The sequence below is a fragment of the Balaenoptera musculus genome, chromosome 10 (genome assembly GCF_009873245.2).
Source record: "Balaenoptera musculus isolate JJ_BM4_2016_0621 chromosome 10, mBalMus1.pri.v3, whole genome shotgun sequence".
Classification (NCBI taxonomy): domain Eukaryota; kingdom Metazoa; phylum Chordata; class Mammalia; order Artiodactyla; family Balaenopteridae; genus Balaenoptera; species Balaenoptera musculus.
Window position 1 is genome coordinate 44,340,282 of NC_045794.1, and position 23,603 is coordinate 44,363,884.

At 45.6% G+C, this 23,603-nt stretch overlaps 2 protein-coding genes across 2 annotated transcripts; one reads left to right on the plus strand and one right to left on the minus strand.

Annotated features, from left to right (window-relative positions):
* Positions 1-1,427: 1,427 nt before the first annotated feature.
* Positions 1,428-2,355, plus strand: LOC118901571 (olfactory receptor 10P1). The gene is given in 2 exon segments (XM_036864800.1): positions 1,428-1,483; positions 1,485-2,355. Coding segments are annotated over 2 exon segments (927 nt in total).
* A 13,464-nt stretch (positions 2,356-15,819) lies between these two features.
* Positions 15,820-16,754, minus strand: LOC118902618 (olfactory receptor 9-like). The gene is given in 2 exon segments (XM_036867175.1): positions 15,820-16,685; positions 16,688-16,754. Coding segments are annotated over 2 exon segments (933 nt in total).
* Positions 16,755-23,603: the final 6,849 nt, after the last annotated feature.

Here is a 23,603-nt window from a genome sequence, read left to right on the forward strand (position 1 = left end):
GCCCGTACGCCACAACTACTGAGCCTGAGCTCTAGAGTCCGCAAGCCGCAACTACTGAGCCCACGTGCCACAACTACTGAAGCCCTTGCGCCTAGAGCCTGAGCTCCACAGCAAGAGAAGCCATGACAATGAGAAGCCTGCGCACCGCAACGAAGAGGAGCCCCTGCTCGCCGCAACTAGAGAAAGCCCGTGCGCAGCAATGAAGACCCAACGCAGCCAAAAATAAATAAATGTATTTTTTTAAAAAAACCTTACAGTGGAGACTCTTCTCTAAAAAGTGCTGGAGACTCTTCTCTAAAAAGTAATGTCTCATGAGAGTACCAGCAAAGGTGCTTTCCTCAAATACTTGAAGGCTGTCTGGTACAAGAGAGCTTTGACGTTCTATAAAATACAAAGAATTTAGCCAAGACCAATATAATCAAGACTTCTCCTACAGGCAGAGCAGGCCAACGCTAGACAAGGCTACCCCAATAGATGGTGAGTCCCCCATGACTGCAGATGCTCAAACAGACACCACACGGCACCCTTCTAAGATGTTGTAGATAACATCCGAGCATTGTCATGCTCAAATATATGACCCTTAAGGTTACTTTTAACCCTGAAATTCCATGGGTAATTATTTCTGACCATGAGGAGCAGAGATGCTACCATAGGGGAGGGAGAACTTGAGTTGAGCTTGAAGGATGAGTGGGATTTTAATAGAATGCATAGAAACATTCCCCGCAGGAGGCCTTCTCTATGGAAATGCATGGAGGCCTGGGAGAACAGAGTGTGGACAGCTGGTATCGCTGATCACAGGGCCCAGATAAGAGGAGAGTGAAGTACAACACGGCCAGTCCCTGCCCCACTCCCCTCACAAGGCAGGTGCCAGAACCTGACAATCTATGAAAAAGATTCTGCAGAACCCCAAAGCGGGATACAATTGGGCATTATCACACACGCAGTTCACATCATTGCACGACATTCTAAATCCACAGCCCCCCATGGTGATCATTAGATACAGGCTTGGGACAGTCCCTGACTCAGTCCACTGTGGGGGGCTGCATAGTTTCTTTCAGGCTGGGGTTTTGGTCCAGGGAATACAAAGAGGCCTAGGACATAGCAGCTACTCCATCCCTACCCTGTCGAAAGACCCAGAGTACACCTTGGAGTCAGGCCTGCACACAGGACCCAGAGCACAGGGAACAGTGAGAAATACATGGAATCTGGACTCAAGAGACCTAGATTCAAGTCCATGCCTGCCACTCCCTCCACATACCTCCAGCAAATTATTTAACCCTGCCTCATCCATAAAGTGGAGACCCTAACTCCCTCAGTTGATTTGAGAGGGACTGTATGAAAGGTGCTTTATGAAATTACAGGAACTGCTGATTGTTTCTATATAAACGTCTCTTTCTTGGCTATACCATAGGCTCTAGCCTGAAGGGATGGCTAAAGTAAATCAGACTCTGCCTGAATTCCTCCTTCTGGGGTTCTCCGACCTAAGGGCCCCCTCTTCTGAGGGTGCTTCTGGTCTACCTGGCCACCTTGCTGGGTAACTCTCTGATCATCCTTCTCACATGGGCCAGCCCTACCCTTCACTCGCCCATGTACTTCTTCCTGCGCCACCTCTCCATGGTGGAGCTCCTCTACACCACTGACATCGTGCCCAGGACCCTGACTGACCTGGCCTCCCTGCACCCCTGCACCATCTTCTTCCGGGGCCATGCAGCCCAGATGTATGTCTTCATTGTCCTGGGCATCTCAGAGTGCTGCCTGCTCACAGGAATGGTCTATGACCGCTAGGCTGCCATCTGCCGGTCCCTGAACTCCTCCACCCTCATGAGCTGGTGGGCCTGCATGGCCATGATGGGCATCTCCTGGCTCATGGGCATCATCACGGCCACCACCCATTCCTTCCTCATCTTCACCCTGCCTTTCCCCAGCTGCCCAATCATCCCACACTTCCTCTGTGACATCCTGCCAGTACTGAGGTTGGCAAGTGCTAGGAAGCACAGGAGCGTGATCTCTGTGATGACAGCCACCGTGGTCTTCATCGTCGTCCCCTTCTCTCTGATTGTCACTTCTTACGCCCGCATCTTGGGTGCCATCCTGGCAATGGCCTCCACCCAGAGCCACCGCAAGGTCTTCTCCACCTGTTCCTCCCACCTGCTCGTGGTCCTCCCCTTCTTTGGAACGGCCAGCATCACCTACATCTGGCCCCGGGCAGGCTCCTCTGTTACCACAGACTGCATCCTCAGCCTCTTCTACACGGTCATCACCCCCATGCTCAACCCCATCATCTACACCCTTCGGAACAAGGAGGTGACAAGGGCCCTGCAGCACATGGTGAAGAGGCAGGTCCCCTCACCCTGATGGGACTCAGGGGTTGTCTGCTCACTCACTGACTGCTACTCCTCCCAGCCCTCAGGTGCTGGTTTCAAACCCAGCCTAACAGAAACTATGCAGCACCTCAGAGATTAGGCTTCCTGGCAGAAAGCGTTGGCATTAAAACAAAGATAAATCTATATCTTACCTCCTCTCCCACACCCCAGACTCACTACCAGAGCATGAGTTATTAGGATGAGGCAGAATGGAAGGGAATGCTGCCAATGGGGAAGAGCATTTAATCTCTTTGAGGTTGTTCTGGATCTGTGAGCAAGGTAATTGCCATGGCTATACCAGTAGTCAGAGGTCCGTGTCAGTCATGAAGGCAGATGTCTAGGAACTTCACATCCAACTAAGTGACCCACCCAGAGGCCATGGAGGAGTTTACCTGGCCCTTTGACCTAGTTTTCTCCCAGAAACACACTGCAGTCTTATGCCCTGGATGCCTTTTTTTTTTTTTAACATCTTTATTGGCATCTTTATTGCAGTATAATTGCTTTACAATGGTGTGTTAGTTTCTGCTTTATAACAAAGTGAATCAGCTATACATATACATATATCCCCATATCTCCTCCCTCTTGCGTCTCCCTCCCACCCTCCCTATCCCACCCATCTAGGTGGTCACAAAGCACTGAGCTGATCTCCCTGTGCTATACGGCTGCTTCCCACTAGCTATCTATTTTCCCTGGATGCCTTTTAGAAAAGAGGGAACTGTTACCCCCTTGAAATATTCCACATGAATATTCTTCCCTGCCTTTCCCCATCCTTGATTTCTGACATCATCCTTAACTGGTGATAACACATCCAACTGGACAAGAGCATCTCCCTGGATTCCCTATTCTTATCCCAACATGTGTCATAAGCTTGATCCCGTACCTCCTTCTCTGGCATCTCAGACTGGGTGAAACCCTGAGGCCATCCTGGATGGGAACTAGAGAGTAGACACTTAACAGTCACTGTGGCCACCCAGCACTTGACCCTCCCTCCTTTGGGGAACTCTCCACTTTAGAAGTCTGGTAGGGAGAAAAACCATCACCCTCTGTGAGCTAAGAACATGTCCTAGCCCCCTAGGCATGTGACCCGGTTGCACCAGTCGGATGCACCCATGCCTGACTTTGAGTAGCAAATGCCCACAAGTGGCAGAGAGCTGCCCTTGTTCTCTGGCAACAGCAAAGAAAGCTGCAGCAGCAAGTTTCTGATGTAGAAGTGGCATCTGGTCCCTCATGGAAGCACCAACCGTTTCCTCAACTGACCAACTCATGTTTGGGAGTTACCCCTGGTTAATGATTGATTACAGTTTAGAAGTGTTTCTGGAAGGCTCCCTGGAAGAAGTGACTTGATGCAGTGTTTCTAACCTTCCTCACATCATGGCACACATAGAAAATGCTAATATTTGAATGGCACACCAGAGTAAACTGAAGGGAATTTGGAGGCATCTAGATAGGACTTGATGGAAAAAAATTCAATGCACTCTCTTTTTACTGTATAATTATAAGGAAAATAAGATATACAACAATATGGAAGTTTTTGAATACTGGTTTTACATAAAACTTCCAAATAAAATATTTAAATTTTTATACGAAACTTGAGCTTGCTTCCGTGAACATAAATTTTGTATTAGCTTTTGTACTTGAAAAATGACTAAACACCTCCTGATCAAAATTTTTTATTTATTTTTTAATTCAACTATAGTTGATTTCCTGATCAAGATTTTTAAGTATTAATTTCTTTTTTTAATAAATTTATTTATTTATTTATTTATTTATGGCTGCGTTGGGTCTTCGTTGCTGTGCGTGGGCTTTCTCTAGTTGCGGCGAGCAGGTGCTACTCTTCATTGCAGTGTGCAGGCTTCTTATTTCGGTGGCTTCTCTTGTTACAGAGCACAGGCTCTAGGTGCACGGGATCAGTAATTGTGGCCCTCGGGCTCAGTAGTTGTGGCACACGGGCTTAGTTGCTCTGCGTCATGTAGGAGCTTCCAGGGCTCGAACCTGTGTCCCCTGCATTGGCAGACGGATTCTTAATCACTGAGCTACCAGGGAAGTCCCAAGTATTAATTTCTTAAAATAAATATCGTCATCACAAAAGAAAACTATTCACAGAAGTGGGTGATAAAAAAATGTAAAATCCTTTTTCAAGGTCATTCAAAATTTTGCAAGAGTTTAAATTATAGGTAATTATATTTTTTTTTATTTACTAGCTCTTCCTTTTCTTTCATTGACAAGGGTAATGTTGAAAATTCTTGTTGATGATGAAGAAGAATTTCATATCCAATCATACTTTTCATGCATGCAGAACATGTGTGCATTTTTAGCACAGCCTCCGTGTGGCCGGCTTAGATACCATGATAGGGAACATCAACAAGCAACTGAAGGAAGATTCAGGACCAGTAGAGAGCTGGACTCTCAGGATGCCCCTTGGACTCTTCACCCTCCTACCCCTGAGGGCCACACCTTGGGCTGTTCACTGTGTGCCTTGGGCACAGAGAAGCCCACCTCCTCCACAATTCCACAGGCTCCTCATCCACACTGGGCAGCAGGATGCACCGGAGCTGGCTGCAGGGAGTAGGCATGGAGGTTGCAGAGCACATCATGGGCTGCCTTCCTCCCACCGAGGCCAAGCAGTGGCTACTGCTCATTCTTCTCAGCAGCTGCAGGAACCTCAGGGTGTATCACCAAACCTCACTCCTTTGGGGCTTGCCCCTGAGGAGTCTCAGGCCAGGCTGCTTATGGCCAGATGCAATGGGCCTGGCGTCTCCGTCTATTCCAAGAGCCCACACATCCAGAAACCAAGGGCTAAGAGGATCACTCTCTTACAGAACACCTGCAATCCGTGTGGTCTTCCTGCATGCCATGATACACCCGTTGGGAAACTCAAGTTTAATACACTCACTCAGAAAACACAAGTGACAAACTATGTCCCAGAGATGTGGGGCAAAAGGGAATAAAACACAACCTAATGGGGGAGAGAGGCCAATTAACAGTCAACTACAATCTTACAATTTTATATGAGATGTGTACCAAAGATAGGACAGTAAAGGGAATTCCCTGGCGGTCCAGTGGTTAGGACTCTGCGCTTTCACTGCTGGGGTGCAGGTTCAGTCCCTGGTCAGGGAACTAAGATCCCGAAAGCCATGTGTTGCGGCCAAAAAAAAAGAAAAAAAAATAGTATGGTAAGGAGCACAAGGGAAATGTCCCAAATCCAGCCTGGGAGGGAGAGAGACAGTTTCATGGAGGATGAAATATCTTAACTGAAGATAACTTAACAAGGGAAAGAAGTAGGAAAGGGAACAGAATGTGCAAAGGTCCAGAGGTGATAAAGAGCATGGCACACTCCAGGAACTGCAGGGCGATTATTACAATATGTAATAATTTATATAAATATAGATATATAATAGACATTATAGATATATAGATATATGATGAGCAACAGGGAAGTGACAAGAGAGGAAACTGGTGCAAGCAGTGACCAAATTTGTTGGGGTATGAAAAGGTCCAGTTAACCACACGTCTCTCCCTTTTGGGTTCTCTACCAACTAGGAAAATACACTGAAATTAGGTAGAAAGCCCAAGATCAGCCTTATTACTAGTCAAGCTGACTTGGAGGGTATGTCTTGAACCCAAGGTCACAATGAGCTTCCTCCTCCCTACATTTACCCCCAGTAACAGGCAGAGGATCTGTACACATCACACATCCCTCCAAGCAGTCCTGCCCCCAGCTCACCAGCTAAAGGCAAAGAGTGTGTGCAACCTCAAGCGGGCCAGGCCAAAGAAGAAAGCTAAGGAAGGCTTAGGCCACGCTGGGCAGAAATGCTTTCTACAGTATCATCAGTACGTTCACTCCTCCTCCCCTGAAGAAGCGAGTGAGGGGCTAGAGGGAACGGCAGGTGTTGTTTCCACCCCTGTTCTCTTCTGGGAATGGAATAAAAAATCTTCCATCTTGTGGAAAACCCAAGGAGCCGGGTAATAGATGTGCTCCCACCTCCACACAGTACAAATCATGAAGGATGTAGGGGTCACTTTAGAATCTGGGGACTCATCCTGAGTCACAAGATCAGATTTGAGTTTTTAAAAAATCATTCTACTGGTATGAAGAATAGATAATAGTGGCAGGAAAAAGAGACATGGAGACCACTAACCAGTTTATCAGTAATGGTGCCTAGTGGCAAACAATAGATTCCACTCTGCTCATCTTAAGCAGAGAGGAATTATTCAAAGATTGAGCAGTGCACGGAGCCTCCGAGGTGGGGGCAGGGAGCCAGGGTCCTCAGCGGTGCAGCAAGGATGACACTCGACACCCCACAGGGGCAGCCTCAGTATCCACACTACTGCCACCAGGAGCTCGGTTCATACAACCCTGCCCAGCGCACACTGACGGCACTCGGGACAACACATCACAGCTCTACCACAGCTGCCCCCAGGAGCCAATCATCTCTCCCACATGCTCTGTGGACTGTAAATTCTGCATCCTTACTCAGCCCCAAACCAAAGTATCCTGCAGATGAGTCCAACTGGAGGAACCATAGCCACATGCCAGCACCGTAGCTGCAAGGGTAGCTGGGAAAGCAAGTTTTCTGGCTACTACTTTGGGAGAGGGGGTTCATAAGACAGAAAACTTCCCGTACATTAGAGAGCTGTTCAAAAGGTGCTGGAAAGACAGAAAACAAGACAAATGTAGACAGCTACAAATCCCACTGCTGTCACTGGAATCCAGGTGATTCTAGCACACTCTCCACTGGAAAGAAGGGAGAAGAAGTACAGTGCAGTGGGCTGGTAGAAACTTGAGACAAAAAATAAATGATTAGCGCCTGAACGGGAAACACAAAAAGGGAGTGGAGCCAGGATGAATAGTAATAGTAATAGCTAAGACTGTCTGAATACATACTATATCAGTGTAGTAACACGATACTAACCCCTTGATTACCTTATGTAATTCCCATAAAAACCCTATGTGGAAAAAAAAAAAAAAAAAAAAACCCTATGTGGTAGGTACAGGGATGGATCCCAATTATGTGGGACCTAAAGCTTATATCCTTTGAGAGAGCCCTATTTAATAAAATAAGACAAAAGTACAAATATAAAATTAAGTACAATGTTTATTTTAAATGAAAAAAGAAATGGTTAAAATTATATATTTTTTTTTAACTGGCAGATGCCACAAATGAGATACGATCCAGAAAAATAATATATTTTTGTTACTTAACTCCCTGATCACCTCTATGATTCTTTTTCCCTTGTTTTTTGCTGTGTACTCTTTGATTGCCTTCATATTCATATGAACAATGATTTTGTAATACACTTTCTGCAAAGCAATTAGGAAGAAAATTTGTCTTCCCCCTAGCATGGTTGATTGAAATTTGTTGTTCTTTTATTGGTAGTTTAGAAAAAATATATATTTTTAACTTCACCACTCACTTTTGGTAATTTTGTGTAAGTTTTTAGGATTGTCAAATTTAGTCAAACCTCTATCAAGTTTCTTTCATATATTAGCTGTAAATTTTCCCAAAGTTTCAAGTTGTCTTGTGCAATGAATTATCTTAAATAGTCTTTGAACCTCACTCATTAGCCAGTTTGCCCTCAAGGTTTCCATTGCAGTACCATATTAAATTTGTTTTCTTCTTTGATGTCAGTATTTTATGTCTAATCAGCAGGACATCTAAATCTTTTCCCAGTGTGTTTATGTGAGTCACTCCTCTTCATTAACTGACTGGTGTTCAGGTTGACTATTGTCGCATAACAAACCACCCCAAATCAAGTGGCATAAAGCAATAGACAGTTTATTGTGCTCGTAATTTCTGTAGGTCAAGAATTTAGACAGAGCACACCAAGGATGTCTCGTCTCTGCTGCACAATGTCTCTGTCATCAGCTGGAAAAGACTCAGTAGCTAGAAGTGACTTGAACAGCTGGGAGCAGAATCATCTAATGGTTTCTTCATTCACATGTCGGGAGCCTGTAATGACTGAGTTTATTGACCTACACTTGATCTCTCCATGGGGCTTGGGCTCCTCACAGCATAGCAGCTGGTTTCCAAGAAGGAGTGTTCCAAGAGAAAACATCCAAAGTAAGCATTCCAAGAGCCAAGACAAAAGCTGCAAGGTTTTTGACCTAACCCTGGAAGTCACACAGCATCGTTTCCACCATTGGTTATAAGTGAGTCACTAAGGCAAGCCCAGATTTAAGAGTAGGAGGTTTAGAGTCCATCTCTTGATATAGGAGAGTGACAAGGTCACATTGCAGCAGTGCATGTGGGGGACTTCCGTGGTGGTCCAGTGGTTAAGACTCCACACTGCCACTGCAGGGGGCACAGGTTTGATCCCTGGTCAGGGAACTAAGATTCCACATGCTGCACAGCGTGGCCAAAAGAAAAAGAAAAAGAAAAAGTGCATGTGGGATGGGAGATAATGCTGCTGCAATCTTTGGAAAATATTATCTGTCAGAGATAGATTATCAAGTAATCCAAGAGCCTATACTTCATGCAAAATCTATTCCTCTTAATGGATTACTGTTTTTAATATAATTTGAAATTTCTATTATAATTCACTTCTCAGTATAAGAATAACTTCATCATTCGTCTTTATTGCTTTTGTTTCATATTTCATCATTTTCATCTAGGTTTTCTCTCAGTTCCTTTATAAATAAATCTGAAGATGACAAAGGCAGGTAACTTCATATACATCCAAGTCAACTAAAGGTGTTTTTGATTTCTCACTTTTTAATTGAAACACTCAAAACATCTTTTCAAATTTCAGTTAAAATGAAGCATTTGAATTTAATCAAATACTCCATTCCCATTTTTTAAAAAAAAGAAGAAAATTAATGGTGTGTTTATAATTATATGTGTTCCTGCATTATCAAGTACCTTTCTGATAGGAGAGAAATTTTTTTACTTAGAGGATGAAAACCAAATCCTGCTTACAACATTACACATGTGATGATTGGAAGGTTTTTTTGCCGTGTACTAACTTCTCGATCCATACATTTCCAACCTTGTTTCTCCTCCACTTCCCATATTTTTTTGGTGCCAGGCACCATCAGACACATTTTTACCATAATACATCTGGTGCTGTACTCTGTGTTGTAATGCTGAGTGTTATGGCACAGTGGGTAGACGGCGCATTCCTGGAAGTCATTCCTGCATCAGGACAACTAGCAATAACTTAACTGTATTCAAAAATAACTGTGGGGGCTTCCCTGGTGGTGCAGTGGTTGAGAGTCTGCCTGCCAATGCAGGGAACACGAGTTCGAGCCCTGGTCTGGGAAGATCCCATATGCCGCGGAGCAGCTGGGCCCGTGAGCCACAACTACTGAGCCTGCGCGTCTGGAGCCTGTGCTCTGCAACAAGAGAGGCCGCGAGAGTGAGAGGCCGGCGCACCGCGATGAAGAGTGGCCCCCGCTTGCCACAACTGGAGAAAGCCCTCACACAGAAACGAAGACCCAACACAGCCATAAATTAAAATAATTAATTAATTAATTAATAATTAATAAATAAATAAATAACTGTGAACCACATAAACCCAGATGGTACCATCCCACCAAACTCAAACTTTATCTATCCCCAACTCAACTTTGCCTTAGATCCAAAAACTGCCATGGCCACTTCAACAGCACCCATCACAAGGGGAAATTGGGCAGAGGAAGTCATAAAGGAGAGAGACAGAAGTTACAACAGACTGCAGTTAAAATATATCACTTTGCAATTTTTATAAAAATATATGAACATAGGACCACAATTGCTAGAACTTCCTGGCCCTTTTAAGGAGCCCATGCAAGTGAAGAGCCCCAAAAGTTTAAGCTTCACAGTAAATCTACCTCTAAGTAGACTCTTATCATATCAGTTGCAACAAGATGAGGAAACCAAGGCTCAGAGATGTTGAACTACTTTCCCTAGGTACCACAGCTAGGAAATAACAGACTTGAGTTTCCAACCCTAGAGCCCACACTTTAACTCTCTACACCATTAGTTCTCCCTCTGATAATGTGAGTTTAGAGAAAGTGGGAAGATGAGCGCAGACAAGGAGCTAAGGAAAATAAACAGAGCGAAAGGTGGAAAAAGGTTAGTGGCACAGATGAGGAGAAGCAGGATAGCCTGGACTGCCAGAAAGCCACTTCTTCTCACCTGGGCTACGTATGCAAATATTGAATAAGAAAATGCATTTTCCCCTGTCTTATTACGTGGAAAACAGTCCAGAATCAGTATGCTTTCTCCTGGAAGGGACAGAAGTTCACCTTTCTCGACTTGCCTCAGAGTTACACCAACTCTAGCTCTATGGCATCATTTAATCCACAGGCATCTTGATCATCTCACCATCCTGTAGGACACCTCATGGCCCATTATATTGATGAGACTATGCTGACAGCACCTGGAGAGAAGCAAATGGCAGGCACTCTAGATGCACGTTCATACCAGAGAGTAGGAGATAAGTCCCACCAAATTTAGGGACCTGTCACCTCAGTGAAGATTTTCTGGGGATGTCAAGACATCTCCTCAAATGTTAAGGACAAGTTGCCTCACCTTTTTCTCTCTACGGTAAGAAAAAGACCTCCTATGGGTCTCTGGATTTGGGAAACAACACATAGCCCATATGGATGTACTGCTTCAAACTACTTAGCAGGTGTCTTACAAGCCAGAGCAAGAAAAGGCTCTCTAGCTGGTCCAGGCTACAGTTCTGCCATCTGGGCCTTCTGAACCACCCAGAAGACCCTGAGATGTTCAGTGTCAGTGGCACTGAAATCTGTGTTAAGTCCAAGAGGCAAGCCCAGGTTTGGGAACCAAACCCAGGTTTTGAGAGCCAAGGCCTTCCCTTTGGGGCAAACAATTAGTATCTTATTGTGAAACTGTTCTCGGGCTCCTTGTAGGCAACAGTATATACTGAACACCTGACCACTGAACACCAGGTGACTATTGAACTGTACTGCTCACCATAGATTGGATGTAACTGATCCATCAGCCGAAAATTAGATATTTCTAGTAGCACTTCATCAACAAGCAGAAGTGCTAAATTTAGATGGGGCCCAAGCACACCCTAAAGACACCTTGCATCTACCCCTTTCCTCAGCAAATCACACCCAATTCATTCTTAATGGGGCTGTGAATAGAATAGCCATAATGGCAGGAAAGGAGGCCATGTATGAACTCAACAAAAGGGGCTTCTCTTCACCAGCCGACCCACTTATCCCCACTGCTGAGAATTCACTTGTCATTTACTTTGATTTGGTGGTTAAGAGCTTTGTGGGAAACAGAACTCCACCCTCCTCTACAGAAGCCAATAAGGCCAAAATACTGGCTTTCCCTAAACTCTTGGCAGCCAAGACACAGGTCTGTGACCTTAGCTAGTCCCGGTGGATGTATCTGCCTAAGACTTTTTTTTTTTTTTTTTTTTGGCTGCATTGGGTCTTTGTTGCCGCGCGCGGGCTTTCTCTAGTTGCAGTGAGCGGGGGCTACTCTTCGTTGCGGTATGCAGGCTTCTCATTGCGGTGACTTCTCTTGTTGTGGAGCACGGGCTCTAGGTGCACAGACTCAGTAGTTGTGGCACGCGGGCTTCAGTAGTCATGGCACGCGGGCTCTAGAATGCAGGCTCAGTAGTTGTGGAGCACGGGCTTAGTGCTCTGCGGTATGTGGGATCTTCCCGGACCAGAGCTCGAACCTGTGTCCCCTGCGTTGGCAGGAAGATTCTTTTTTTTTTTTTTTTTGGGCAGGAAGATTCTTAACAACTATGCCACCAGGGAAGTCCCCAGAGAAGTCACCAATAACCAATGGTGGCAGTGCCAACAGCATCCTAGCCAGACCACCCCTGTGGTATGACCTTGACCGTGGTTCTGATCTCTGAGTTTCTCTTGGTTCTTGATGATTTTCTAAGCCTGGTTCTCCAGGATTCCTACCAACACTGTGAGCCACCAGAGGCAGTTTTTCTCCACCCCAGAACTGTTCACTTGTTACCCCTTTCCTTCTCTCCCAAGGCCCATAGGGAATGGCTCATCTGATCCCTTCTGAGTTATCCCCACTCACAGCTTGTATGAGGATTTCCTCATTTCCAAATCCCCTCTCTTCAAAATCCCACAGACAGCTTCTCCCTTACCTCTCTTCAACATACATTTTAGATTTTCCAGCAACTTTAGTGAAATTCTTTTAATGAAGAAAGTTCCCAAATTTTTAAGATGTCTAAAAACCTCAATGAAAGTTTTCACTGAAGTTCACAGAAATGCAAATGATAGCAGTACCAATCATACTAGTAGTCAAAATAAACTATTTAACACTTTACTATTTGCCATGCACTGTGCTGAGCAGTTTTTTTAATATTTATTTATCTATTCAACAAACATTTCTTGAACATCTACCACGTGCCAGGCACTATTCTAGGCACTAGGAATACACTAGTGAACAAGACAGGCAGCATCCCTGCCTTTATAGGACAAGTATTTTATTGAAAGGAGAGAAACCATAAACTAATAAGTTGATTTCAGATGATGCTAAGTGACCATATAGCAAAGAATGACTGGGAAGGCTACATTTTATCCTCACGACTATCCTGTGAAGCATAGAAATGATGGAAATCATTGTTTTACACATTAGGAAAAATTAAGGCATAAAAATGTTAAGAAACCTCCCAAGATCTCACAGATAGTAAATGGCAGTCAGGATTGGATCTTGGAGCTTTCTAGCACCAAAGCCAAGCTCTAAACCACTGTGCCATAGTGCTATCTATAACCAGCCTTCTGGTAAACCTTCCTTAGCCAGCTCCATATTCTCCACTCCTAGACTTTCTAATATATTAAGGAACTCTATTCCACTCTTTAATGCCCCTTATTCCCAAGGACAGACATGGACTCCTCCATCCCCAGCCTTCCATATCCTCTTTTGCACTTACAGGAAGACCAGCATTCACACAAGTACTAAGGGTGAGTTTCTGCTCAAACAAAGGACTCACGTCAGAGGAAATTACTCTATTTCCCAAGTGGCTTCCTTCTTCCTAAATGGAGATGATCAGAGCTTTCTACTTAGATCCTCACCTCCAACTGCAGTTCCAGCCCTGCTTGAATAGCACCTGGGGATAGAGTTGCCAGATGTAGCAAATAAAAATATAAGACATCTAATCAAATTTGATTTTCTGATGAACAAAGAATAATTTTTTAACGTACGCATGTCCCAAATATTGCTTTCTCGAGAAAGATTAAATGGTGCTAAATCCTTCTGGCCAAATATTTCACAGGACACACTTATACCAAAAAATTACTTGTTGTTCATCCGAAATTCAAATTTAACTGAACATCCAGGGTTTTTTTTGGCAACTCTGTCTGGGGTCCCTGAAAATAGGGGGACCTCAGCCTCCAGAGTTGATGGTCACCACCTCAGGTGAAAGAAGCACGAAGCCACTTAGGGCTGAGCCAGTCCAATTTCAACACATCCTCCTCCTCTTGCCTCCACCCTTAGCTCAGAACATGAGGAAAAAGTCTCTCCCCTTGTCTTGTTCAGATACCAACTCTATCAGGAAGTCATTCCTTGAGTCTAACTTTGATGCCTCATGTTGCACTCTCAGTCCAAGTATGTCTCAGCCAGTCCTTGATAGACTGAGGGAAAGTGAGTTCATGCCCTTCTCATCAGGTCTTTTCTGCATTGCAAGATCCTAGACATCCATTCCTTCCCCACCCTGTTCTTCCCCGGGCTATCTAACCCTTCCTGACTCTTAGTCCATTTCCTTGCCCTGAACATTGGACTGCCCTCAGTTGGACTGTAAAACAACAAAAATTCTTTTGGAGGGCAATTTGGCAATATGTTTCAAAAGCTCTAAAATTGTGCATATGTTTTGACTCAGCAATTCCATTTCTAGAAGTTTGTGCTCTGAAAAGCATAAGTATACAAAGATATAACTGCAATGGTATCTATCTCAGCAAAAGCAATAACAAAAATATTTAATTCCAATAATAGAAGATTGCTTTAAATTTTAGTATCCAACTATATAGGTATTAAAATAATGCTTTAGAAGCCTACTTATATGGTAAAACGTTACAATATTGTTTGATAAAGTGGAAAACAAAAGTTGTGAGCAATTCACACAATATAATCCCATATTTTTAATTCTTAAAAATATGGGGGCTTCCCTGGTGGCGCAGTGGTTGAGAGTCTGCCTGCTAATGCAGGGGACACGGGTTCGAGCCCTGGTTCTGGGAGGATCCCACATGCCGCGGAGCAACTAGGCCCGTGAGCCACAACTGCTGAGCCTGCACGTCTGGAGCCTGTGCTCCGCAACAAGAGAGGCCGCGATAGTGAGAGGCCCGCGCATCGCGATGAAGAGTGGCCCCCGCTCGCCGCAACTGGAGAAAGCCCTCGCACAGAAACGAAGACCCAACGCAGCCAAAAATAAATAAATAAATAAATTATTTAAAAAAAAAAAAAAATATGTATATATACATATACAGAGGGAAACCAGACCACAATAATTTCCCAAGGGCATTATTAACACCAAAGTATTAATAGTTACTGTCTTTTCTTCTGGATGCAAAATTCCCTGCAATTAACAGTGTTACTTTTGTAAATTGGAAATGAAAATCAATGCTATTTTAAAGGCCCTCATGTACTGTGCCTTGAGAGTGATTTTCCTGCTTATATTACACTGTCCCTCTTGCAGCTTACTGCTAAAGGAGAGTTTATAAACAAGCAAGAATGGGCTGCCCAAGAAAAGTAAAATGGTGCTAGATCCTCCCAGCAGGCAAATTAAGGTGGCTTCAAGCAGAAATAGTGGACAGTTTACAAGAAACAAAAGCATCATCGTGGGAGTCCAGGAGCCAGACCAGACCTTCTGATCAGAGTCAGAGTCTAGAGATGTATGTGCATTTCTACCCTAGGATCAGAGGAGATGAAGAGGAAGTCAGTCCATGGGTGAGAAAGAAGCTGAGTAGAGAATATCAACATCTCAGGGATCCCGGGAGAGAACATTTAAGTCACAACAATGTAACTAGACAGATGCTTCCAGACCTAAAGCAGCACCAGGCAAGACTCGGCACCTGAACCGCCAAAGCCAGGTCAACTCTTCCCTGCCCTGTTCCTACCCCAGGTCAGACCTCGCACCTGAAGTAAAGGAGCTCATGTGGTAGCGGAGGTGACTGATGGGAAAGAGAAAGGCTCGCAGTGAGGAGTCTGGGAGAAGGGGGAGAAGCACTGTCTACAGGAATCGTAGCCCCAGGAAGGCGCCCTGAGCCTCACGAAAGACCAGAATTGTTCAATCATCGCACAAAACGGGCACCTCCTCAACCTCCCCCAAGTGCATGTCTCTCCAGCTTTGTACCTACAAACAAGTCAGGTCAAGGCCGTAAGAACAGGCCCCAGAAGCCGAGCTCTGAGCAGCAGGTCAGAGCCCTGGGCCCTCGAGCTGGCACCCACACCACCCAGGGACTCCAGCTGCACCCTCCTCCTTGAAAATCTCCAAGGATCAGGCCCTTATCTCCAAGAACTTGAGGGGGTCAAGGGCTCCAGACGTATCTCTTCACGAGCCGCCTCATTGCCCCTGTGACCTCCTTGTTTCTCAGAGTGTAGACCAAAGGGTTGAACATGGGAGTGATAGCTGTGTAGAAGAGGGCAAGGACCTGGCCCCCGTCCTGGGAGGAGCCTGCCCATGGCCTCATGTAGGCAACAGTCCCCGTCCCAAAAAAGAGCATGACCACAAGTAGGTGGGAGGAACAGGTAGAGAAGATTTTTCGACGTCCCTGGGATGTCGCGACCCCAAGGATGGTGGCAAGGATACGGGCATAGGAGGCTACAGTCAGTGAGAAGGGGGTCAGGATAAAGGCTCTCGTGAGGGCAAGATTGCCCACTTCACCCCAGAAGGTGCTCACGCTGGCCAGCCTCAGCACAGGCGGGATGTCACACAGGAAGTGATGGATGGTGTTGGCACCAGGGAAAGGCAAAGTGAAGATGAAGATGGAGTGAGTGGTGCCGGTGATGATGCCCACGTGGTAGGAGGTGCCCACCATGCGCACACACGTTCCCTGGTTCATCAGGGTGGAGTGACACAGCTGCCGGCAGACGGCGGCACAGCGGTCATTGGCCACGGCCTTGAGCAGCCCGCATTCAGTGATGACAGAGAGCGAGAAGTACAGCTGGGTGAAGCAGCCGGTGGGCGGGATGGTGGGGCCGGAGGAGAGGAGGTCGGCCAGCATCCTGGGCACGATGGTCTTGGTGTAGAGGAGCTCCACTGCAGAGAAGTGGCGCAGGAAGAAGTGCATGGGCAAGTGCAGGGCAGCGTCTGCCCGTGTGAGGAGGGTGATCAGTGAGTTTCCCAGCAAGGTGACCCGGTAGACCAGAAGCACCCCCCAGAACAGAGGGCCCGGAGGGAACCAGAACCTGAGAGCCCCAGCAAAACAAACTTAGTTACCGCTGTGACATTGCCACCTGCCATGTCCCCAAGGCCAAACTGGGAGAAGGAGCCAGGAGGAAGCTCAAGCAGCACAGGAGGCAGCTGGGCAAAAACAGAGGCTCCAGCAGCAACAGGAAAGGCATGAAACGGTCCACAAGAACATCCCAGGGATCAGGAGTGAGATGGGTCAGCACCCGGGCTGCTGGCACTTCCCTCCCAGAAAACGCCTCAGGACAGAAAGAAGGGAAACCAGGGGAGCAGAGCGGGACAGCAGGCCCTCCTTGAGGCTGGAACTTGAAAGACACGGGGATGGTTGGCTTCACTCACCAGAGTTCTGGGTTCTGGGAGCAAAGCGCTGGGACAGATAGAATAGCTCCCCTTTGAGAAAGTGGTGGAGGATATGGGCAGAAAGGTGGGTGTGCAGTCAGAATAAATAAAGCTGGCAGAAGGAGACTGGAAGAAAAATGGATCCAGCATGAGGCAGGGGCAGAGCTGGAGTGAGAGCAAGCGCGGGAGAAAGAGAACACACGGGATCAAAGGCTTCAGAGAGAAGGCAGGTGGGGCTTCTACCTGCACGTGGGTCCCCATGGCCCCCAGGATGGCCCTCCTGGCAGCACATGAGGGAAGCTCACTCCCCCCAGAGCCTGATTCCCAGAGCAGAGGCGGGGAAGCTGAAGTAGTCAGAGGAAGAGAGTTCTGCCTGGTGATGGGGCAGAAGGAAGCAGCACCTAAGCCTCTCTAACTCCCTGCTGTCAGGCCTGGGGTCTGGAGTCCACACCCCGAGGACAACAGAGAGACCACAATGTAGAGGAGTCTGGGGTGTATCCAGGGTCCCTCAGAGAGACCTGAGTAAGCTGGGCCCAGAAACCAAGTGTTCCTGCTCCCTGGCCAACATCTACCTGCTGAACTGTTCAGCCCACTACCCCAGGGGCTGCCCTCTGCCGGTGGCCCGCTCCCAGAATTAGTCCCTAGGCTTCTCCTTTCAGCGCCTGGAAAGCAAGGGAAGCACTTTTTCAAAATCCTTTCGTAAAACAGTGCTAATACTCAGAGAAAAGAAATTGCTGAGACAGCAACTTCTGACTTCTGGTAGAACTTCCCAACCCAGCCCGGGGGTTCAACCCACTCCCCAGCTGCTGAGGGAGATGTTAGAAATAGGAAACAGATCTCAGCTGGGGTAAATGACGTCCCCGACAGCAGGGGGTGACAGAGGTGACCAGAGAGGATGCCTCAAGTCCCAGTGGCTCAAAGAATAAGGACCAGAGAGAAATTCTAGTCCTTAGAAAGATGCATACCACTTAGCCAGGAAAGAAGCCTTCTTTGCCACAGGTTCACCTCCTGTTTGGGGTTCTATGAGATCCTCCTAATTCAAGGCAGTCTCTTGTTTATTTGGGTCATTTTCTATTTTAGGTTGTAATATATTTAATTATTAAAAGTTTCAAACAACTTATGTAGATAATCTACCCTCATGGAGGGAAGCATAATTCCCCACTCCTTAAGTGTGGGCTATACATAGAACTTTCTGGAAAGAAGGGGGAAAAAAGAGTAACTTTACAGAGGAGTAGCCTGACAAACACCACTTCAACCAGGTGATCAAGGTCAATGTCAGCAGTGTCAAATCAGGTGATAGTGTATTACCTTTGATCTGATGTGATGAGAACAGAACATCACCTCTGTGGCTTCCCTCCTAAAACCCCTAATTCCAGTCTCATCATAAGAAAAACATCAGAAAATTCCAGTACAGGAACAGGCTACAAAATATCTGACCAGTACTCCTCAGACTTTCAAGGTCATCCAAAACAAGGAACATCTCAGAAACTAAGGAGACATAACAACTAAATGTACCAGTATCCTGGAAGAGAAAAAGGACATTAGGCAAAAACTAAAGAAATCTGAATAAAGTATGGATCTTAGGTAATAATAATGTATCAGTATTGGTTCACTAATTGTGACAAATGTATCATACTAATTCAAGATGTTACTAATAAAGGAAACCGGAGGTGGGGTATATGAGAGCTATGTGTATTATCTTTGCAATTTTTCTGTCAATGTAAAACTATTCTATTTTTTTTTAATTTATTTATTTATTTTTAGCTGTGTTGGGTCTTCGTTTCTGTGCGAGGGCTTTCTCTAAAAGAAAATGTTTATTTTTAAAAGTGAATTTATTTACATGGAAAGATGTTCACAATGTATTATTAAGTGATAAAAAGCAAGGTAGAAAACAGTAAATTCTCAATATAAAATATATATTTAGATGAATAAACAGATGCATAGGTAGTTAAGACAGATATACACCGAAGTATTAACAATAATACGCTCTGGATGGAATGCACTTGGAGTGTCTACTATGATATCTTTGCTTTGTGGGTTTTTTAAGTGTGTTTTTGATCCGTTGATCACACAATAAGAAAAAATCATATATGAAACATTAAAAGAAAAAGATGGAATTTGTTTTAACATATTTTGGTATTTTTAAATATCTGATTTACTTTCAACCAATTATGCCTACTTGTGCCTTTGGAAATGTTTTTGTCAATAGTTTAATTTTGCAATTTGGTGAACAGTGAATGTTTCCGATTGTCAGTGCACATTTTTCAGACATATGTGTCTTAGAAAGGCTCTGAGAAGAACACTTAGGTTGTTTCCAGATTTACGATGTTGAGCATTTCTGCAAGTTCCTGTAAAGTTCTGTAAAATATTAAGTTCTCTTGATTGAAGCAAAATTTCTGCAATCAATCTTAACCACAGAATGCATTGCTTCATTCTCAGAAACTAGATTTTAGGTAGATTAAGAACTTCTTTAAAATCTCATTTAACACCAAAGTCCTGGCTGCCTTAGGTATTTTTGCTCTACCACTTTAAAATTTTTAAGTGAAATAAAAGATAGTATTTGAATAAAATAAAATAGTTATAAATAAAAAACAGGAAGGAGGTGGTAGAGAATCCGGGTAATGGACCCAAAAAGGCAGACATTTTTCCGTAAGAGCAGTGTAAATCTGGAGATATTCAAAATGGTATCACATTGCCCCCGTGTGGTGAATCTCTGAGTAGCCACGTTCCAGGTCATCCCCTCTCTCTGAGCTGTGGGTGAGGAGATGGTAAAAGGAAGGGGACTTTAAGGATCTACTTGTCCAGACTCCAGTCTACAGAGGAGGAAACTGAGATCTGGGAAAGCTCATCTGGTTCATCCTGGATCATTCAGTGAATTAAGGGCGGAGCCAAGCACGCCTGACAGGGAAGAGCCCACTCTCGCCTCAGGTAGGATGTTTCCATCAGGTCCATAGGTAGGTGAGGTGATTTCCGCCAAACCAGATTTCACATTCCTGGAATACACCTGCTTGCCGTTCCCCTGCCTGAGCACCTTTCTCCTCTTCTCCTCAAGTTTGCGTCCTGCCCACCTTTCCAGGCCAAGCACGGACACACCCCCTCTAAGAAGTCTCCTCTGCTTCTCCCAGAAAAACCACATCCCCTCCACAGCCTTCCATGCTGTATCATTTCAAAACTTAGTAACTTAGAACAACAAGCATTTATAAACTCAATGTTTCTGAGTCAAAACTCCGAGTGTGGGGGGCTTCCCTGGTGGCACAGTGGTTAAGAATCCGCCTGCCAATGCAGGGGACATGGGTTCGAGCCCTGGTCTGGGAAGATCCCACATGCCATGGAGCAACTAAGCCTGTGCGCCACAACTACTGAGCCTGCGTGCTGCAACTAATGAAGCCTGTGCGCCTAGATCCCGTGCTCCACAACAAGAGAAGCCACTGCAATGAGAAGCCTGAGCACTGCAACAAAGAGTAGCCCCTGCTTGCTGCAACTAGAGAAAGCCCGCGCGCAAAGATGAAGACCCAAAGGCAGCCAGATAAATAAATAAATAAAATAAATTTTTTAAAAAAATATCTGAAGGTTGACAACTGCAAAGTAAAAACATTTTAAAAAAAGAAAAATCTGAGTGTGACTTAGCTGGGTGCCTGTGGCTCTCATAAGACTGCGGTCAAGATGGCAACCAGGCTGCCCTTATCCCAAGGCTCCCCTGGGAGAGGGGCTGCTTTCAAGGCTCACTCCCGGGGCTGCTGGCAGGTCTCAGGCGCTCCCTGGCTGGTACTTCCCATTCCTTGCCATCAGTTCCAGCTCATACCGCGGCACAGCTACCTTCTCTCCGAGTGAGTGAGCGAGGGAGAGAGTGAGAGAGCGTGAGCCAACAAGGTGGAAGTCAGAGGCTTTTTGGAACCCAATCTCAAAAGTGACAGCCCATTGCTTTTTTTTTTTTTTTTTTCTTTTTGGCCGCACCTTACGCGACAGGTGGAACTTCCCCACCCAGGGATCGAACCCGAGCCTCCTGCAGTGGAAGCGTGGAGTCTTAACCACTGGACCACCAGGGAAGCCCAACAGCCCATTACTTTTGCTGTGCACAATCAGTTAGAAGTAAGTCCCTAATTTTAGCCCCAAAAGGTCCAGGTTACAAAAGACCACGCCTGTGATCTTGCTCACTCTCTCTCACGCTCCCGCAGTCGCTCAGAGGAAAGGCATCTGCCACGTTGTGAGCCCCAACGTGGCAAGGACCTGGTGTGTCCGTTTACTCAAGGGCAGGGGATTACATGAGGGCCTGAGCGCCAGGAGGTGGAGTGGCTGGGGGCCAGCTGCGGGGCTGCCTGCCACACGTGTGCAGCTCTGCTACGGTGGACATTGCCCGAGCATCTGCTGAGTCTAGCCCTAGTTGAATAATCACTTTAGTTAAATCCCATCATCTGCCTAGTGAACCAGGCGTTATTATTATCTCTTTGCAGATGAGAAGGCTGAGGCCGGGACATGTGATAGGTGTGGCTTGCCCAAGTCCCATTAGTCAGTAATCGAGCCAGGATCCAAACCCAAGCCTCTGACCCCAAGTCCAATGCCCTTTCTACCTCAGCTGCCTGCCACTGGTCACTCTCCAGGTTGGACTCCTGGTTTCACCACCAAGCTGTGTGACTCTGACCTCTCAGAGACTCGGTTTTCTCATCTGTAAAACAAAGATAATTCCTACCTCATAGGGTTGTTGTAGGAATTAAATAACATGATGTATGAAAAGCACTTAGCACAGTGTCTGGTATATAATAAAAGTCAGCATTCTGTCACATGAATCAGGGAAGAGGGAGAAGGTGAGTTCACCATGTCCATTTCCACCCTGGTCTGGGAAGACAATAAAATTTCAAAACCAAAAAAAAAGCTACCCGAAGGATACCAAGGTTGAAGAAAGTATGGGATTGAAGGAAAAGTACCTTGAAAGTTACTACTTTGAGTAGAGAGGAGCTTTAGGAGGCCCTCCGCTCCCAGCCTCTAGGGCAAGGAGCGGGCTTTCTTCATCATGTCCTGTGACCTTTCTCATAACAACATTTTTATTCAGATGAAAGTAGAAATTGGTTGGCTGCAGTATCTGGGGTGTGGGTTGATGGGTGGACATGAGAGGAGACAAGGAGAGGGAAAAAGAACTGAAGAATAATAAAACGAGAAACGGGATCCGTGGCTGTCAGCCAAGCCCACAAAGATTAGAAGATGAAACGGGTCTCAAGTTGCAGCTGAAAACATCAGGTTAGACCCAGGGAACTAGAACTGTAGTGGCCTCCACCCTAGAGATCACGAAGACACACGTAAGTCTAGGAAATCCATGTATCCTGAACCCCAGAACTTCCTGACTCCTGGGCTGAGCTTTCACTTCGTGGGGAAAATGGATAAGCGAAGATCTCACAGGTGCTAAGAGCTCCTGAGAGAGTGAGCTTGGGGCAGGAGACTGGCTCTCCAACCCCCTGAGATCCTTTTAGCTCTGAAAGTCTAAGGAGTGTTTTATGTACATCCACGTGCAACTTAATGATTAACAAATACTTTCTCCTCTGGGTTGCTGTGTAAGTTTTAACTAATTCCTCGGGGTCAGCCAAGTCTCCCTCAGGTCTGCCCCCCAGTCCCGCAGACCCCAGAGCCTTGGCAACAGTAATGACCTCAAATGAGAACATCTCCACAAGTACAATGGTAATCACAGCCACAATAACTGAACAATTAATTTTGTCCCTCAACATTAAAAAAAAAAGAAGACAGAAAGAAAAAAGAACACAGGGAACTATACCCAATATTTTGTAATAACCTATAAGGGAAGAGAATCTGAAAAAGAATATATATATATATATATATATATATATATATATATATATATATATATATATATATATATACTCAGTTATATATGTGTGTGTGTATGTAACTGAATGACAGTGCTGTACATCTGAAACTAACATGATACTGTAAATCAACTATACTTCAATTTTTATAAGTAAATAAATAAATAAAAAGAAAAAGTTTGCAACCTAGCAATGAATAGAGCACTTCAGCAATTTCATGATCTCATTTGGTCCTCGCATCAACCGTAGAGACAGGCCTAGGAGGTATTACTACCATGTTTTAGCAAAAACGGAAAACTAAGGAGCTACGACGTGACTGCAAAGTCACTTGGCCAATGAGGGTGGAGCTGGGACTTGAAACCTAGAAGCCAAATCTCTGGCTCCCGGTCCAAGACACCCTAATACACCACCCACTCCTGCCCAGCTGGGAATCCCTCCCTTACCAGCTCTGTCCCCACATCTGTGACTTGTCCTCTGAAAGCCCAGCTACTTCCAACATCAAGAGACCACAGTGTCTTACACGGCAACCCAGGAACAGCTGACCTCCTCTAAGAATCCCCCTACTTTCTCACATCCTGCCCCCTCACCACCAGCCAGGCTTCTGGAGCAAGGACGAGGGCATCCTTTGGGGAGGTCATTGGCCCCTGCCCACAGTCCTCACGATGCTTCTGTAACCTACCCACCACTCTGCCCTATGAACTTCCATCCCAGAGCTAAGGGGAGACTCGCTGTTTATATTTGTTAATTTGGT